The following is a 19,891-nucleotide window of genomic DNA, read 5'->3' as shown; positions in this document are numbered from 1 at the left end:
AGCACCTACCCAGTTCCATCTAATAAATTGACTACCCTTTCTGCTGAGACCTATGCATGTCTGTCATGTGTGTGTGTGTGTGTGTGTGTGTGTTTTATTTTGGATGAACTCTAGCATCAGTGGTGAGGGAAAGGCACTATATGCTCAGAGTTTCTCCATAACTTAACCCTAGTTTTGAAAACAGACTCATTGGCTGAATCCTGGTGAAGTCTTGGCACAAATGAAGTTATGGGAAGGAAGATACAATGAGAGCTTGTGCATAACAAGGAGGGGGTAGAGAGGAGTTGCAGAAAACAAGACTTCTGTTTTTATGAAGGGTTGCTGGAGGATGGTAGGATGAGGAGAGATGGTTGCATGGAGGGGGGAATAAAATTGGTAGGGGGAGAATGTAAGTGCTCAGTAGTGAAAGAAAAGCATTCTGCATATGCTCAGTGGCACTCTCTAAGAATATAAGAAGAGCTGTGCTGCATCAGACCAAGGCCCATCTAGTCCAGCATTCTGTTCACACAGTGGCCAACCAGATGCCCACGGGAAACCCACAAGCAGGACATGAGTGCAATAGCACCTTCCCACCCATGTTCCCCTTCTGCTAACATTGGTGAAATGTAAATACATTCTAGTCATTCTAAATTAGCATGCATGTATATCCTTCAGGAATTTTGCAGGTTTCTTGCCTGGAGGACATCTCTAATTTTCATACAAATTTACCCAAAAACTATTGGGGAAGGGGGGAAGGGAAGGGAAAGTAAATCATTCCCTCCCCAAATTGGAGAACTCCCCTTCCACATGAACTGCTGCACCTATCCTTCTGAAACTTTGCTTTGTTACTTAGGGACAACTGTAGGCTGTAATTTTCAGAACAATGGTCCACAAGGAACATAGAGAGATAAGTATGTCCTCTTTTGGAGACCTCCAAATATCAAGGCCACCCTTGCACTGCTTGTGGCTATCATTCTGAAATTTGGCAGACATGATCTCCTCTGATGGGGCAATGAATCCTGAAATTTTTATCCAATTCTTCCAAGTAATAAAAATGTTATTGGCAGTTCCCTTTAAAAGAAAATTAAAATATAAACCCTGCACCTATTTTTTTGACATTGGGCAGGTGCAATCCCCTTCTAGGGGGCTACTATGCCTGAAATGATCATCCACTTTTGACCAAGAGAAAAAAGTTACAGTTTGTTTCTAATTTCCCATGGTCAACAGAAAGCAGAAAGACTCATTTTTCCAAACCTTGACTCAGGTTTGGTGCTGAGCTGAAGTGGACTGACTACAAACTGGCCCGAGAAGAAGCGGGATGTTTTCCAAAACGCTGAATCGGCATCTGAGTTGAAGTGGGGTGGGGGGGTCAATACACACTTAAGTATGTATGTAATCTATACACACATGCAAGGACGCCACACACACACACACACACATTAGAGATGCGCTTAGATTTGGAGAGAGAGACATACACACACACACACATGTAAATTTGTGTTATGGGCCTGTGCCACGGATCTTTTAAGAACCTAGTAATGCCCCTGCCAGACACCATCTAAACTACCTCACAGGGTTGTCATGAGGATCAAATGGCATAATCCCCAGGCACATTGCCCGGGGCTACTTGTAGAGAGGTAGCATACAAATGTGATAGATACATTTTGCAGTGCTTAGTTACACATTCCCCCAGTATACACACATACACACTCCTTACAGTTTACACAAAAGCTTAGCATATGGACACAGCCCTGCGACACTGGGAGAGTTCCTCTGAGCAGGCACAGAAAACCTCCATCCCTCCTGTCGCTGAGCAACCATGATTAATCTCTAGAAACCTGGGTGTTGGGGCGGGGGTAGCTTTCAGAGGGGAATTGGCTTCCCAGATGGTGACGCTTGTCCTTCTAGTCAAAAAAGGGCAACAGGTGCAGAATGTCCCTGGCAAGCTCTTTCCTCCTTGGCCAGATCCACAGTTACCATCACAGCTGACCAACCACACCCCCCCTCGGAAAGACGGGTGCAACCTGTATCTCCACAGGTCTAAGCCAAAACTAAACTCAAGTGACGGTGCAGTAGGCATCAAGAATTGGTCTCATGAGCTGAGCCATAAATTGCCGTACTCAGTTTGTTTGTTTGTTTGTTTATTTAATTTCTATACCGCCCAATAGCTGAAGCTCTCTGGGCGAATTAGTACAGTTGTGTGTACCAAATGGCAAAAACAAAGAAGAAAGCCCAGAACATTTCTAAACTTAGCGGAAAGACTCTCTGAAATCCTCTAGCAATTTTAGGTGCCTTTTAGAAATAATGAGCATTCATCCTCTGTCTAGTTCCTGAGCTTTCACAGGTTTTATGTGAATTGTTCAGGGGATTTCTCTCTCTCTCTCGAGTTCCAAAACTAGAGACCCCTCGCCCCAGTAAGATGACGTTCCCTTTCATTTTGGCAAGTGTGAAGTTGGCCCTTTTTTCCCTCAGAGATGGCCCTGAGAGATTAGATGAAATACTTCACAAAAAAGAGGTGTGCGTGTGTGGGGGGTGAGCTTTGAAGAAAAAGACCAGTGGCCCCACCTCAGACTACTGACCACTACTGAGTGGCCCCACCCCAGACTACTGCTCCCTAATGTAACAACACGTTATCGCAAGATTTAATCAATTAATTAATTAATTAATTAATGTCCTGTCTTTGTATCCCAGAAATGGCACTCAAGGCATTGAATGATACGATCCAGATTAAAAATCAAATCTTAATTAAAACATGACAAGAAAACAAATAAATTAAAGACACAATTAGAAACACAGCAACGAAAGAAAGAGATGTCACCAACCAATTAAAAAAACACACCTTCAGCCACAGACCATTTTACAGGCCAAAGGCCTACCTGAGCGAAAAGATCTTTCTGTGCCAGGAGAAGGACTACACAGGTGGGTCCACCCTAGCCTCCCTCGGCAGGGAGTTCCGGAGGTCGGGAGGGGCCCCCTCTTACGTTCCAACCCAGTGGAGGCTGGTGGCTCCAATTGGGGCAGTGAATCAGCTCTGGGTTTCAGTCAGAACCATTCAGAACTCTAAAGGAGCTCTCCAAGGTGCGGAGCTCCTTTAGAGTTCTGAATGAAACCCGGAGCAGATTCACCATCCCACTGACTTCAGAGCCACCAGCCTCCACTGTTTCCACCAAATGTGCCTCTGGGTTTTTTTTCTTTTTTCCCCGTCCCCCCCCCTTTTTGGTCTTTGTTTTTGTTTTGGTCTACTCTGTCTCTCTCTCTTTTCTTTTCTTTTTTGGTCTTTTTCAGAACCCCATGATTCGGTACAACACAACACATGCGGGGAGGGGAGGTACAATGGTTCTTCCCTATTCTCAACTCATACGTGGGGCTTGCAGATGGCGGGCTCCTAGCGCTGCCACTCAAAAGACGTCGGGGCACAATTCTGTCTTTCCCTCCTTAACAGATTCTCCTCAGTAAGAAAAAAGACAGAAGAAGCTCAGGGAAAACACGGGAGGATTCCAAGTGGAAGATAACAACCTCTGGGCCCGTGTCCAGTTTTGCGATCAAGGCAGGGTGTGATTGCGCAAGAAAAGCCCATTTTTATCTGCTGGACAGGAAGAGAGCAGCCCGCCCCTCCTCCCCAGTCACGCAACAGAAATCAAGAGTGACAACAGGTGTGTGTGTGTGTGTGTGTGTGTGTGTGTGTAGAGAGAGAGAGAGAGAGACTTTTTATACAGATTGCAAACTAGTGAAAATTGGCACCAGCGCTGTTCGTATCTCGTCCAAACATCACCCAAGGTCTCTCCATCTTGGAGCAGTGGATTCTACGATACCAAATTAATGGATTGCATTCCCTGCAAGATGTGATGGCAGTTCAGTGGGTTTTCAAGGAGGACGAGGGGGGGAAATTAACAGTGTTACACGAGGGGTCTATCAAAGGCCAGTGGAGGCTGGCAGCTCTGAGGTCAGTGGGGCGGTAAATCCACTCCAGGTTTCAGCCAGAACCAGTCAGAACTCTTAAGGAGAGTGGGGTGGTGAATCTGATAGCTTCTTTAGAGTTCTGACTGGTTCTGGCTGAAACCCGGAGTGGATTCACCGCCCCACTAACCTCTACTGTCAAAGGCTATTGAGCAAGATGGCTCTGTGTCCAGAGGGAGCCACCTCTGAACGCCAACGGAGCCCTGCTTACGGCCACCCTGGCGCTCTCTGGCTGGCCACTGTGCCCAGCAGGACTCTGGACTAGCCAGACCTTGTGGGCAAGATCCATCCAGCAGGGCTCTTCTTACATTTACATTCCTGGGAGTGCATCTGCGGAGTGAGGTACCCCCCCTTTCTTTCCCTTTCTCTCTCTGTTCACGCGAATCCGCTGCTAGCCTGGAAAATTGCCCGGCACGCTGCTTTCGCTAAACACTGCAATTACGAGGAGGGAAATTGCCTGGCGAAGTTTCCCTCCCATCTAAGTCCTATTAATTTGGGTATAAAAGCAGCACCTCCACCGAAGCTGCGCACCCATCATTGCCATGCAAATAAAGGCCCGGCACCGAATGTGGCGTCCTGCCAGTGCCTCTCGGCCCGAGTACGCAATTAGTGCTGACTCGCAAGCAAGCACATTTACTTTCTCGTTTTCCTCGTTAATTCATGCTGAGTCAAGGAGCCAGGAAGACCAACAGCCAAGTCCTAAACCTCCCTGCCTGTGTGGCAAATTTCACTGCTGCCACCAACCCTGCAAAAGAAATTTAGAATCCTGCCACCGTGCCGGAGGAGCAAATTGCTGGGATAATGGAACGAGCCATACATGAAACCTGCAAGATGCCATGGCACATTCCACAAAAGCATGTGGTACTTGGGAAATGAGCACTGTTCTGGGGGCAGAGGAAAGGGGCTGATGTACAATAAGCCAGGGTGCGGGCTTGCCACGCCACTGTTCTTGGCCTTTCTGAGCTATTGATCAGTGCAGCCTTCATTAGCCTGGCCAGAAGATTATTTATTTTATTTATTTCATGGTCACAACGTGCTTTCCATTCCCCAGAGGAGCCATTTCTGGTGCTGCACACATCTTGTGGGGGCCCATGCAGCCAGAGGAAGCCAACTACTAGGAATATCTGCAGTGATTTACACGTGTTCCAGCATTCCCAGAGCAGCTCTGGCCTACAGTCTTCCAGTCGCATTACACACACAAACATGATTTGCCCATCCCATGGCTTCTAAAAGCACAACAGCCCTGCTAGGGAGAATAATGAGAGAGAACCACACTGAAATATAGGAAGATGCCTTATACTTTGTCAGACCTTGGACCATTTCCCCCAATATTATCTTCTCCAATGGCCAGCAGCTCTCTTATACATCACCAAAAAGGAGAAAATGCATCACCAAAAAAAGGGGACACCAATTTGCATAACATTGCACTTTTATATGTATTGGTGCAAATTTAGAAATAATAGCTATAATTTAAGTAGAAATATAAGACACCATCAGACTTTGAAGCTTTGGGAAGGAAACTCAAGAACTTTGGGGCCCAGATAAGTTTCTCATCCATCCTTCCAGTAGTTAGAAGAGGGATAGAATTGGAAAGAAAAATACTCCGGGTGAATGACTGGCTACGAAGGTGGTGCCGACGCGAGAGATTTGGATCCTGGGACCATGGGCTATCCTTCCTGGTAGATGGACTGTTGGCAAGGGATGGGTTTCACCTCACAAAGGCTGGGAAGAATGTGTTTGGCCACAGCATGAAGAACTTCATCAGGAGGACTTTAAACTGAATCCTACGGAGGAGGAAGACATAAAGTTGGGGGTAACAGGCTCATGCACCACAATGGAGAGAACAGCTCTAACAGCGCCCAAAAATAGTCTTCAGAAACATGTAGGAAGAAAGCCAGACTATAAAGCACATGGTCTTCCATGTTTATATACTAATGTCCAGAGTATGGGAAACAAACAGAACAAACTTGAACTCTTAACACAGGAGGGAAAAAAGGCGGGGTATAAATGCAATAAATAAATAAATAAATAAATAAATATCTCTGCACGGAAATACAGGTGGATGAGCTTGGGAGCCCCATCAAGAGCATCTGGGTTAAAATAAATGGAGCAAAGAATAAAAGGAACATGGTGGTCGGAGTAAGGAGAAGACAAGGATGAAACCTTTGAAAAGCAAATTGCCAGGTTTCAAGGAAGCATGTTGTAGTAGTAATGGGGGACTTCAATTTCCCCAATGTTTGTTGGGAGACATGGCAGAAAACCTCCAAGAGATTCCCAACTTGTGTTGCTGATAACTTCCTCCTACAGAAAGTAGAGGAAGAACTAGAGGATCGGCTATCCTTGACGTGATACTAACCAACAGAGATGACTTAGTGGATAAAGTAGCAGTAAGGTCCCATGGCGAGCAACTCTAATGAGAAAAGGACTCCAAGATGGGTGGGAGTTTTAAAAAAGGAAATTCTAGAGGCGCAATTACAAATAATTCCAACAAGATAAAAAGGCAGAAGACAACAGAAGAAGCCAATGTGGCTTCACAAAAAGCTGAGATAAGACCTGGAGAAAAAAACACACACAATACATATAGGAAGTGGAAGGAAGGCCAAGCTACAAAGGAAGAGTACAGGCAGGTAGCACAGAATTGCAGGGATGGCGTCAGGAAGGCTAAAGCTGAGAACAAGCTGAGGTTAGCGAAGGATTCTAAAAGCAACAAAAAGGCTTTCTTCAGATATGTGCATAGTAAAAGACAGAGGAAAGAAATGGTGGTTCAGCTATTAAATAAGGATGACAAAATGATAACAGATGACAAGGAAAAGGCAGAACTGCTAATTGCCTACTTTGTCCCATTCTTCTCCCAAAAGAGGGTCTATGAGCCCCCTGGCAAAGAAGTACAGGCTGAAGGGGCAGGATTGCAGCTTGAGATTGATATGCATATGGTCAAGGAACACCTCATTACTTTGAATGAGTTCAAATCTCCAGGGCCAGATGAACTGCATCCTAGAGTAATAAAGGAACTGGCAGAAGAGCTCTCAGAACCACTGTCTATTATCTTGGAGAAATCATGGAGGACGGGGGAAGTGCCAGATGACTGGAGGAGGGCTAATGTTGTCCCCATCTTCAAAAAGGGCAAAAAGGAGGAATCTGGGAACTACAGACCAGTCAGTCTGACATCAATCCCTGGGAAAATTCTGGAGCAGATTATAAAGCAATCCATGTGTAAACACCTTGAAAACTATGCAGTGATATTTATTTATTTATTTCACTTCTATACCGCCCAATAGCCGAAGCTCTCTGATTACTCAAAGCCAACATGGATTTGTCAAGAACAAATCCTGCCAAACCAATCTGATCTCATTTTTGGATCAGGTCACCTCCCTTGTGGACAGTGGGAATGCTGTAGACATCATATACCTCGACTTCAGCAAAGCTTTCGACAAAGTGCCCCATGATATCCTGATTAACAAACTAGCTCAAAGTGGGCCAGATGAAACAACGATCCGGTGGATCCACAGTTGGCTACAGAATCGGACTCAAAGAGTGCTTATCAATGGGATCTTCTCAAACTGGGGAGAGGTAACGAGCGGGGTACCGCAGGGCTCGGTCCTGGGCCCAGTGCTCTTCGACATTTTTATTAATGACTTGGAGGAGGAGGTGCAGGGAATGCTGATCGAATTTGAGATGACACAAAATTGGGCGGGATAGCTAATACCCTGGAAGACAGAAACAAATTCAAAGTGATCTTGATAGGCTGGAACGCTGGGCAGAAAACAGCAGAATGATATTTAATAGGGATAAATGCCAAGTTCTGCACCTAGGAAAAAGAAACCAAATGCACAGTTACAAGATGGGGGATACTTGGCTCAATAATACTACAAGTGAGAAGGATCTTGTAAATCACAAGCTGAATATGAGCCCACGATGTGATGTGGCTGCAAAAAAGGCAAATGCTCTTTTGGGCTGCATTAATCGAAGTATAGCTTCCAAATCCCGTGAAGTACTAGTTCCCCTCTACTCAGCACTGGTTAGGCCTTATCTTGAGTACTGTGTCCAGTTCTGGGCACCACACTTTCAGAAGCATGCAGACAAACTGGAGAGGGTTCAGTGAAGATGATCAGGGGACTGGAAACAAAGTCCTATGAGGAGAGACTGAAAGAACTGGGCATGCTTAGCTTTGAGAAGAGAAGACTGAGGGGAGATAGGATAGCACTCTTCAAGTTCTTGAAAGGTTGTCACAGAGAGGAAGGCCAGCATCTCTTCTCGATCATCCCAGAGTGCAGGACATGGAATAATGGGCTCAAGTGACAGGAAACCAGATTACGGCTGAACATCAGGAAGAACTTCCTGACGGTGAGAGCAATACGACAATGGAACCCATTACCTAGGGAAGTAGTGGGCTCTCCCACACTGGAGGCATTCAAGAGACGAGGCTGGACAGCCACCTGTCAGGGATGCTTTGACTTGGATTCCTGCACTGAGCAGGGGGTTGGACTTGATGGTCTTATAGGCCCCTTCCAACCCTACTATTCTACGATTCTGTGATCTTCTGTGATGGGCTATCTGACTTGGCCATGGGCATTCCCCAGTTGGGGAAGCAATGGACTGGGGGGTGGGATGTAATCAGAGGGCTGCCAACAAGAGAGATCAGGTCAACAAGGTGGTTGGGACCTTTTTAGCCTGCTCAGGTTTTAGCATCAGCATTTGAGATCCTGCTCTGTGGTCCACCAGTGAGAGAGAGACTTTCCGATACCAGAGAGAGAGACTTTTTGGTGGTGGCCCCACTTCTTTGGAATGCCCTTCCCTGGAAACTGCATATGGTCCCCACTTTGCTGGCCTGTTAGAGGATTTTAAAGACTTATTTATTCCAGTCTGCAGTTGATTCATTTTAGTGTACTGTGCTTTTAACTAAGGGGTTATCTCTGCTGCTGCTGCTGCATTTTTTTTCTTGTTAGGTCTTCTTTGTTATGTTAATGATTTATGGATTGAATATTTTGCATTTTTATATTAAGTTGCAAACTGCACCGTGAGGGTTTTTAATCCTAAAAAGTGGTATGTGAAATGGTTAAATAGCAAAATTAAAAATAATGCATGTTTTTATGACACAGCGCAGGCCACATACTTGAACGATGGTGAGCCGCCACGGCAAGGGAGTATCATTGTTGCAGGGCAGCTCTGTTCATAAATATGATGCGCAAAGAATGGGTCGACTGGGGAAGGGGGCCATGGATCCAGGGAATGGTGCACCTTGGATAGCTCCCTGAGAATTCTGACTGGCTCTGATTGAAACCTGGAGCAGATTCACTGTCCCACTGACATCGGAGCCTCCACTGGTTTCTGTCCATCAACACTTACATGGTCATCACCTTTTGGCTTCCCGGGGCGAAACAGCTTACAGTTGAGTTGCAAGTCGATTATTCGGACTCGCAGCTGAACATGTGAACTAACTCTGTAAAGGGCCAAAGTACCTTACATGTCGGGTGCCCGTGTGTCCTCTGTTTGGGACAAGGACTGCCAAAGGAACCGCCCCCATGTGAAGACGTCCTCTGTTGGAAGGGCTGCCCTCTCCTGTTCCGGCCTAAACAACCCCACAAATGTTGCCCATCCAGCACATGGGCCACAGACTGAAGAGGCAGGCTCAGGTCACCTGGTCGCCATCTTCCGCACAATCAGGAGATAGACTGTATTTCTATTTAAATGATAATAATAATTGCTTCTCACTTTGCATCTGTACCTATAAATGAGCACGTGCATATTGTATGCAAATTGCTGCCCTCTTTGGTCCTCTTTTTTTGGTGATGCATTTCCTCTTTTCCGGTGATTCATATGGAGCCACCCTAATTAAACGTACCCTAATTACACATGCAACCATCTCCAGACAGCCCTTTCTTTAACAGGAGGAGCCACCCAGGACTGGGGGACTGGGAGCAGAGAAGCAGTGGCTGTGGACAGGGTCAGCCATCCACCCCGCGCCCCGCGCCCACTTCTCCACTCCCAGTCGCCTCCTATGGAAGTGTCTGGCCCCGTTTGACAAAGGGCTGCTGGCCTTCCCATAGAGGTGTGTGCATGTTTGGCCTTGGGCTGAATTGCATTCGAGTAGATATGGATGTTCTGCCCGTGATACTCGACCCGTACTGGCTCGTGCTCACACAGGGCTGGCTCCGGGGTGGAGGCGGCCCTGGGCAAAGTGCCTCTCTGGCGGGCCTCCACCTCGGGGTGGGCCCCCTCCTTGTCCGGGGGGCTGACGTGCTGGCGGGAGCAAACAGCAAGCAGTAGCATGCTCCAAGCAGAAGAGGCAGCTGCGGCAAGCTACCATTTTAAGTTCACACAATGCTCCTGACATAACATCACCCCAGAGCATTGTGGGAAATTAAAAGGGCGGCCAGGCTTAATTATTTCTAAGAGGAGTCCCGTGCGCGCATCAGCAGCGGCCCTACTGCAGTGCGGAGGAACCGCCAGCCAGTAGCGGCTCGGGGGTTAGGCAACAGGCCCTCCGTGCCCCCCCACCGTCCGTGAGCCCCCCCCGCTCACTGCCATGGCCACAGCTGCTCTTGCCCCTCCTCCTCTTCCTCATCGTTGCTCCGGCTGGCTTGCTCGACAGGCAGGGAGCCGGGGAGCACGCAGGCCGGGCGTCTCCTGCTCCTCCTCGCACCACCCCCGAGAGTGAAGAGGGTGGAGGCCTTGCACGGGGGCCTGGCCATGCCAACCCTTGGCGTGTGCCCTGGCAGCAGCTGCCGAGAATGCCAAGTGCTGACGCCAGCCCGGTTTGCACATATCGGTCACTGCCGGAGGCGGCAGTCCTCAAGTGGTGCGCACTCGTGTGTGATTCAGCCTCTCTCTCCCCTCACCGCTACTCCCGGCTAGCATGTCAGAGGGAAACGGCGCCTCCCGCAAGCCGATGGGCAACCCGGGATCCAGCACCAGACCAGGGGGCGGGGAGGGGCGGGGGGGCTGGGTAGGACAATCCACATGGGATGCATCTGTTGTTTGGAATCCCTGGTCTCAGAAGCATATCGTTATGTTTTGTGGCACAAGGGAGGAGGATGTTTCTGGCTGGGGATGATGGTAGTTGTAGTCCAAAGCAGCTGGAAGGCACCAGGTTGGGGAAGGCGATCTCGAAGGCAGGGGTGCTGAGCCTCTTTCAGCCCGAGGGCTCAATCCAATTTGGGAGAAACTCTCAGGGGGCTGCATTCCAGTGGTGGGCGGGGCCTCCGGCAAAAGGGGCGGGGCCAAAATGCCAACACATTTTAGCTTAAAGCGCTTACTAAGCTTTAGGAGAGTCATCTGAGCCTTTTAGAATGGGGAAAAAACTGCACTAATGCCAGGAAGCCACCAAACAATTGGCGGAAAGGGGGAGAGGCCAGGGGGAGGGGCGTGGTCTTCTGAGGAATCCTGGCCCATGAGCCAGAGATTCTGCACCCCTGCTGTAAGGTATAGCAGAGCTCTGCTACTCATAAAAGGCCCAAGAGAAGAGATATGGGGCAGTTGAGGTGCAGTTTGTTGCAGAGACAGATCTGTGCAACCGTCCAAGGAGATGCTCCCCTTTCAGATGCACTTTTAACTCCACTGGATTCCCACTGCCGCCTATCCAGAAGTGTGAGACGAATCCAGATTGACAGCTGTGGGTGTCTGCGGTGAATCTGGGTTTCAGAGAATCAACCAGCTGCCCTCGAGGCAGCCTTTATACAAGTCATAGGAACACCAGAAGCTGCCTTCTACTAAATCGGATCATGGGTCCATCGAGCCCAGTATTGTTGACATTGACTGGCAGCAGCTCTCCAGGCTTTCAGCCAGAGTCTTTCCTAGCCCTGCCTGGAGATGCCGGGGATCGAACCGGGGACCGTCTGCATTCAAAGCAGCTGCTCTCCCTCTGCGCTACGGCCCTTCTGTCAAGGCTGGGACAGAGGAGGCGGGCTTGTACCAGGTCTGATTATTTGCCACAGCTCTGCTGGCTGGGGGATGATGGGAGTTGCAGTCAGAGCCATCTGGAGACTGGTCTTCCCTAGCTGACAGCATCTCCATCCGGGGTCTCCATCTGAGCGGAGTCTGCTCCCTTTTTTAATCCAGAGAGGCCAGGGGTATGGGATCTCTATTTATGCAAAGTATGGACTCTGCCACTGAGCTATGGCCCCTCCCATCAGGGGCATAGCAGAGCACAGGCCCAGATCCTGCACTGAACACCAGGGTTCTCTTCAGCCCTGCTCCTTGTGAAGCAATACTGAAGAGGGGTATACCTCTGGGCATGAGCCGAGTGCCTTTCCCATCACTTTTCAATGACTTCTATCAGCCCTCCAGCCCCAGCAGCATCACATATATCTGGGATTAGTAGACAGAGCTCCCTGGGCAAAGCACACAACTTCCAAGTCAACCTGAGCTCTCTGACACTTCGGATATGTTTTAAAAATAAAAATGTTTGCCTTGGCACTGATAGACTTTCTGGCAGGTCTTGAAGCGAGCATCCCGTGTGGATATTGGCTTCTGCTTCTATTGTTGATGCCGGAAGCAGATCGACTGGCTATATTGACCCCATAGCCTCCTCCAGCATAACCTGATGATGTTAAGGGGTTCTGGGGTCATGACCTGCCTTTCAAAAACCACCCCGTTTCTACAAAAGCTGTGATAGCGAGGACTGATTAGACTCTCAAACACAGAAGGCCTCAGGTTCAAATCCTAGAGTGCCTGGTTGCACGGCTCTCACATGGCGGGAGATGGGAAGCGCCCTCTCTGCCTTGGAGACTCGTTGCCAGTCGAAGCAGGAAATATATGGCAGACTCACCTATTGATGGACCAGTGGTTTGCACAGTGCCGCATGCAGGTCCAATCATGCCAGCAAGCCAGTGTTACTATTAGAGCTGGGAAGCATCGATCCCCTCACTGATTGTGATGAATTAATTAATCACAGTTTTAAAACCTGGATTTCAGAACTGGGGTGCTCCTCCTCTGTCAGAGGGTGTTAGATGGCAACAATGCTGTTGGAGACTTTCTGAGAGCGTCTCTTGATTCCTTCCATGAATTTAAGACTTTGGGGCAAGGGGTGCGCAGCGTCTCCCTGAAATAATACAGACTTAAAATATTACCAGGAGCAGGAACCAGGGACATCAGTTTGAATGGATTGATAGCCCTTTTAGGAACGGAGCTGCGGTAACAGGGTCCAATCCCCATGCTGGCTAGGGATGACAGGAATGGTAGTCCTGAACGTCTGGTGGGCACCAGGTTGGGGAAGGCTGCTCTGGCTTCTTTACTGCTCCAAAACATCTGGGTGTTTCTTTTGGAACTTCGTAAAGAGATGAGATAAGACACATCTACCCAGACCTTCCCCTGGGGATCAGTAAAACACATCTGGGGTGAGCCCCACAGTCTGCATGTGAGTTATGCCCACACCACTCCTTGGCATGCCAGTGCAGCAGATGGCGACAAAAGCAGGCCAACACTGGCTCCTTTGCCCAAATACCCCAAGGCATCATGAAGGCAATGCAGAATGCCCCTTATCATTCAAAGGACTTCACCTGTACCTCTGGTTTGGCACTAAAAGACAGAGCTGGGATTTTACTGTTGATCGTTCAAAATTGTTTTTACATTTATTTATGTTAAAAGGTTTTATATTATTTCTATCCTATCATATTTTCTGGAGTTAAAATCGTTCTTTTACAAATTAATCTTCGTAATCTGCCCGAAGAGCCTTGGCTATTGGGAAGGAGAGAAATGTAATGAATGAATGAGCAGCTCAGGGAGGTTCTGTAAGCTCAGTAGTAGAGTATATACTTTGCATGCAGAAGGTCCTGGTTCGATCCCTGGCATCTCCAGGTCGGGCTAGGAAGGAATGCTGCCTGAAACCCTGGGCAGCCACTGCTAGTCAATGTCAATAATATTGGGCTAGATGGACCCAGGGTCTGGCTCAGTATATGGCAGGTTCCTACGTTCCTGGGAGGAGGAGATGCTCCTATTCAGCTACACACTTAATTCCACTAGATTCCCATTCCTTCCTATCAACAAAAGTGGCTGCACAATAGAAAGGCAAGGCTTCCTTGTCTGAATTCATGTGCACTGTGTACAAAACACAGTTATATGTTAAAAGGCTAACACAGACATAATATTTTAAGGGCGTCTGCAGGGTCAGTTGGATAGTTCCCTCACCATGCTCAGTGACCACTTGTTGATTGTTGTCTCTCTTGCTCATATATGTGGGGTTTTCACTGCATGCATGTAAGAGTGATGGACATACAGCAAAAAGTCACCGCCAATCGCAGCGTCCCAGTGCATACAGATGCACAGAGCAAACAACAGTACAAAAACTTTTATGTGTAAAATCAACATTGGCTGTATGTTGGTGCCACGTAACACATGGCGGTCGGATGCATGAACACTGGGCAAGGTCTGGGGGAAAATGTGCCCTGGACTCTTCTTTGGTCCATATGGTGGAAATGCTCTAGGACAGAATTCCCCAACCTAGTGCGCTCTCATGGACTATCAGCATCTGGGAGTTGTTGGGAGTTGATTTGGGGCATTGTAGCCCAAGACATCGAGAGAACACCAGGTTGGGGAATGCTAGTCTAAGATAAGGCAGGTGGGTGAAGAGCAGTGTGATCTCAGATCATATCCATGCACTCCTCCTCATCTCTTACTTGGTTATTTGAGTGGCATGGATGAACCAGAATCTCTTAACAGCTGGAAAAGGCCATGGTGGCCAAATGGCATAATCCTGCTGTATGTGAACAGTATAAAAATCTGGAAAACTGTTGACACAGAAGATGAATGGGTCCCATCCCCACTGCCCCTGAGAGCTGAAGGCAGCACACAAGAAGGACCAGTTTCCTCCGCTCTGCACAGAGATCCCACAGAAGCGGGATTACCATGAGAAGTGCTGTAGCCTCTCGCAAATCACTTTCAGCTCTCCTAAAAACTATTGTTAGTCTTCAGCCTTACTGAATATGTATGACTGGGAGAGGTGCATTGAACATTTTGAAAAGGATGGCTTCCTTTTGTTAACTGTTGGGAAATTAGGTATGATATGGCTGCTAGTGCATATAACAATGCTTGAATTATGTACCTGATTTTTTTTTTTAATCATGCAATTTGATGAGTTTCCTTTGAAACTGATGATTATTCAGTGGATTTTAAAAAAGAAAAGAAACAAAAAGAAACAAACAAAATGCAAAAGCTTAACTGTGCCAAGTCTCTTGAAGCGAAAAACAACAAAGTGATCCCGTCAGTATACACACATACACATGCATGCACACACAGCAGTAGCAGAGAGACTGAAAGATGAACAAGCATGTAGTGATAGCAGAGGCACCATACACAAGTCACTCAATTGCAGGACAGAAGATTCAGCCACCAGGGGTCAAGAAACCCACTCACGACAAAGGATGCAGCTGGAGCTGGGCTTTGCAGGTCCATGCTCAATTTGCATGAGGGGAGGAGCCAGAGTTGCATGGTAGAGCACATGCTCGGCATGCAAGAGGTCCCAGTCCAGGCAGATCAGCTGCCCCGACTTGGTGCCCTCCAGACGTCCAGCATGGCTGGCTGGAGATGCTAGGAGCTGTAGTCCAAGACAGCTGGAGAGCACCTCCAGGAAGGCTGATGAGGACAGGAAGGGCTGGCGTGCTCTGGTCCATGGGGTCATGAAGAGTCGGACACGACTTAACGACCGAACAACAACAACAGATGGGCCAATGGTCTGACTAGGTATAAAACAGCTTCATATGTTCCTGTGCAATCACTTGTCGACTGTTTAGGGTTTGGTTTGAGCCTAAAGGCAGTGGAGGCTGGTGGCTCTGATATCAGTGGGGCGGTGAATCCGCCCCGGGTTTCAGTTAGAACTCTAAAGTTCCGAGTGAACCTTACTGAATTCCACTGAACTGACTGAACTCTAAACTTCAGCATTCTGACGGAAACCTGGGGCAGATCCACTGCCCCACTGACATCGGAGCCACCAGCTCCCCCTGCCCTAAGTTGTCCCCCAGAGGGGGCTCTCCCATCTCCCCCGCGGACGCCTGACTGAGCGACTCACCCGGATGACGTAGCGGGAGGAGTTCTTGTCGTCCAAGCTGACCGTGAGCGAGAAGAAGACGGCCGTGCTGTAGACGCCTTGGGTCTTGTACAGCAGGTCGTTGAAGTCCCAGCGCCGCTGCCGGCCCGTGGCTGCCATGTCCCAGCCTCCGCAGCTCTCGATGACCTCCAGCATGGGGCGGGCCCCCTGCCGGTCAATCTCGGCCATGTCCAGGCACGAGTGGAAGAACTCCTTGACCTTGCGCTCCGCCGAGGCCCGGTAGGGCCGCTGCACGGGCCGCTGCAGCAGCCGCCGGAGCTTCTCTTCGTTCTGCTCGCCGATGGCGGCGATAATGCCGTAGATGAGCTTGTCCTCGGGGATGGCGTGCCGCCGGAGCCACCCGCCACAGGCGAAGGAGTAGAAGTCCTTGCAGGGGTCGATGGTGGGGTCGATGTTGGTGGCGATGACCCGGGAGGCCTTGGCAAAGGCCTTCCGCTCTTGACAGCCTTCCAGGCAGTAGGCATCGTGCTCCAGGGCCAAGTACTTGAGTACCAGGGTGCAGCCCAAGATGACGCAGAGGCCGGCCGCGAAGACCAGCCCCGAGAGCAGGCAGATCTCGCGCCGGCTCCAACGCGGCAGGCCGCAGCGCTGCCTCTTGGCCCCGGGGGCGCCCAGCTGCAGGTTGAAGCCGTTGGGCAGGGTGCCGCTGCCGCTGTACCTGCTCATGTACTTCACCTCCTGGAACTCGTCGTAATGAGCCGTCAGCGAGTAGGTCTTCTCCATGCTGGATTTGGCCGCGAGGCTGGCTTCCAGTCGAGGGGCGAGGAGGGTCACGGGGCGGCCATGGCACGGCTGCGGCGGCGTCCAGCAGGGGGCGCTCAAGGCTGGCAGTGATGCGGGTGGCGGCAGCGCCTCATGGCTCTGAGCGAGGATCCTTGGCGGGAAGCCCAGGGAGCCCTCGTGGGATGGGGGCCGCGTGCGCCCTGGGGACCTCCCTGTTTAAAACTCCATGGGGAGGGGTGCTCTGGAAAACACAGGCATTTTTAATTAACGGTGTGGGGAGAACTCGTGAGCGGCATCTCCTCTTTTCATAGCATCCTTAGGCACACCACTTATTAGAAAAAGACTCGTGAATTGTTCCCAACTGGGATGGGTGGGGGAGGAAAGCCTAGTAGCGCTCCCTCCCCCCATCTCACTCTTGCTGATTGCAGACTATCTTGTCTAGTGATGATATGAGATGGAAGTGTCTCCTTCTCCCCCAAATTCACCCCCCCACACACATGTTCTCTCCATCCCGAATTCCATTCCTTCACACACACACACACACACACACAGCCCACTCCAAAAAGAACAAGAACAACACATGCTTTTAGGGGGACGGACCCATAAGAGAAGAGAGACTGCCTGTGTTTGTGATTTTGGGAGGAGCCGCACCACAGGGAGAGCAAGGAGAGCTGGAGGACCGGACAGAGCAAGGTGGTAAAGAATAGCCCCCCCCCCGCCCCGATTCTGAAGCAGCCTTCCGCCCCCGCGGGAAGAGCCACGCATCTCTTTGGGGGACTTCGCTTGAAACTGACAAGAAGATTCCATTCATCTAAAGCAGCGTTCTCCAAGCGGGTGCCCTCCAGATGTGTTGGACCAGGTCTTATGGGAGTTGTAGTCCAACACATCTGGAAGGCACCGGCGTGGGGAAAGGCAGATCAAAATCACCCCTTCGTTCAGGATACTCTCGGTCCAAAGAACATTGCCGTACTGATGAATGTGTTTCGCTGCGGATCAAAACGGGGGCTGCGAGCCATTCCCCCCCTCGCCCCCCGCCCCTCGCTCCGGGTCCTTGCCGGCTTAAAAGATGCTTCCAGCCGGACTGAAAGGGAAGTAGGTAATTGACCAGCGGGTCGCAATTGGACATTTGGAGAAACTGACCAGCCTGGTCCAGAAGCAGAATTTGGAGAAGAGGCGGGAGAGGTTGCGTCGAACTTCCCTGCATCCCCCCACCCCGGCTCGCTCCGCCCTGTAACTTGAAGCGCGCGCGCAGGGGGGGGGGGCGGTGGGTTTCCCGGGAGGGGGACGGTGAGCAGCGCTAAGCGCCTCTTTCCCCTTTGATCAAGGCTGGGGGAGGGGGGGGTCCTCTTGTGCTTTTATGTATTTATTGAGCGGTTGTCGCACGATCTTTGCAAGGGAGGGGGAGTCGAGAGCCGCCCTGGACCCTCGCCTTAAACAGAGGGGGGCGGGGGGAGCTCAGCTGCCGTGCCGGGCGCGGGGTGGCTTCCCAGACAGAACGGTGGGCTATTTCCAGCACCGATCGATCTCCGAGGAGGGGCCGGGCGAAGGGCGCTCGGCCCGGGGGTGACTGGCGGGCAATGCGAACGGAGGAGGGAGGGCTGGGGGAGCGGGGCTGGCCCGAGGCGGCGGCGGAAGGCGTCCGATCCGCTCTGGGCGACGGGCGATCCTTCCAGCTTTCAGTCAGAACCAGCCAGGACCCTAAAGCGGCTATCCAAGGCGCTGAACCCTAGCCCCCAAATAGGTTCAGCACCTTGGATAGCGCCTTTAGAGTCCTGGCTGCTTCTGACTGAAACCAGAATGGAGTCAAAGCCCCACCGAAATCTGAGCCGCCAGCCTCCATTGGGATCGCTAGTTTACTCCGTTGGGGGCCTTTCTAGGTCTCCCCGCCCCCCCCCCACTCTCGGAGATGGGAGATCAACTTCTCTGGGGAGGAGGAAGAGAGAAGAGGTGGCGTGGCTGCCCCCCCCCCCCCAATCTGTTTCATTGTTCTTCGCAACGTTTGGTCACTTTCCCAGTAGCGCAGCAATTTTTGCGCGGCGCAGTCAGGGCACCGCCTTCCTCTGTTTTACTTGCCCCCCCCAAAGCCATCCCTGTTCAGGACATGCTGGCTCTTGCCCCCTCCCCTCCCCTCCCCTCCCCCCCTTTCCCACCTACTAGCCCCGCGTTCGGCCCAGCTCCTTCGCTTCTCCCTGTTGCGCTTTCCGCGGCGCAAACGAGCCGCTCCGAAAGAAACGCCGGAAAGTTGAAGAAAGCGGCGGGTCTCCGGCTCGGTCCAGCCCCACACCCTCCCCGCCCCACGCCGCCTTGGGTGGCCCCCCCGGCCGGATCGGGACGAGGGGGCGCCTTGCCCGAGCCCCCACCCCACTGGACGCGGAGGGAGCCCTCCCCGGCTCAGAAGCTTACCCCCAAGTTGTGCGGAGCAGCCCCGGAGCGCGAGGGACCGCTTTGGCCAGCGACCGTCGCGCAGTGGCGCCGGGAGGCAGGGAGGCAGCGCCGCGATCGCCCGTCCGTCTCCACCCGCCCCCACGGCCCGATTCCCCTCCCCAAGTACCTGCCAGATCGTGCGATCGCCTGGATCAGAGCTGCAGCCTGCCGGGGGGGGGGGGCTTCGCCTCCGCCTCAGCCCCTCTTTGCCGGCTGTTCCAGCCCGCCCACCCCTCCCTCCTTGAAAGAGGCCGCGGGGGGGGGGGGATCTGTTCGATTATTATTATGCAAATAGTCCGGCGATGCCTGAGCTCAAAAGTCTTACCTCATCCCTCGGTGGCTCTGAGACGCCGCGCAAGAGGAAGGGAGGGGCAGAAGGAGCGGAGAGAGGGGCCACGGGCCCCCCCGCGCAAACCCCTGGTAGAGACCCCCGGGAGTGGGGCTGGCCGGGGAAGGTGACTTGCACGAAGGAGACCCCTCTCTGGAAGGAATATAGACCAGCTGGAGCGCGGAGAGGGACCAGAAAAAGCCCCGGGAAGCATGCGGGGAGAGACGGTGTCGCTCGGGCTAGGCAAAGAAAGCAGGAGGGGGAAAGTGGGTGGGAAAGTGTGGGTCGGGGGACAGGGACCCAGCGGAGGCTGATGACTCCAGCGTCAGTGGGGCTGTGGAACTGCTCTGTGTTTCAATCAGAACCAGTCAGGACTCTAAAAGAGCTGTCCGCGGCGCTGAACCCAATAGGTCCAGCACCTCGGACAGCTCCCTTAGAGT

General features: G+C 51.1%; 1 protein-coding gene across 1 annotated transcript in view; it reads right to left on the bottom strand.

The window, feature by feature from the left end:
• ECEL1 (endothelin converting enzyme like 1) overlaps positions 1-19,248 on the bottom strand; it is a 67,262-nt gene extending 48,014 nt beyond the window's left edge. The window contains exons 1-2 of the mRNA XM_084847706.1: positions 19,103-19,248; positions 15,938-16,940 (exon numbers count right to left, since the gene is read on the bottom strand). Of these exons, the coding sequence (XP_084703832.1) occupies positions 15,938-16,699 (762 nt within the window). The 5' untranslated portion in view covers positions 16,700-16,940; positions 19,103-19,248. The remainder of the gene's footprint in view (positions 1-15,937; positions 16,941-19,102) is intronic.
• Between the last annotated feature and the right edge of the window lie 643 nt (positions 19,249-19,891).

Source organism: Heloderma suspectum, chromosome 3 (genome assembly GCF_057233095.1).
Source record: "Heloderma suspectum isolate Gila_16-S chromosome 3, 16-S_ref, whole genome shotgun sequence".
Lineage (NCBI taxonomy): Eukaryota > Metazoa > Chordata > Lepidosauria > Squamata > Helodermatidae > Heloderma > Heloderma suspectum.
The sequence above is the reverse complement of the archived record's forward strand: the minus strand, read 5'-3'. Positions and strand labels throughout refer to the sequence as shown.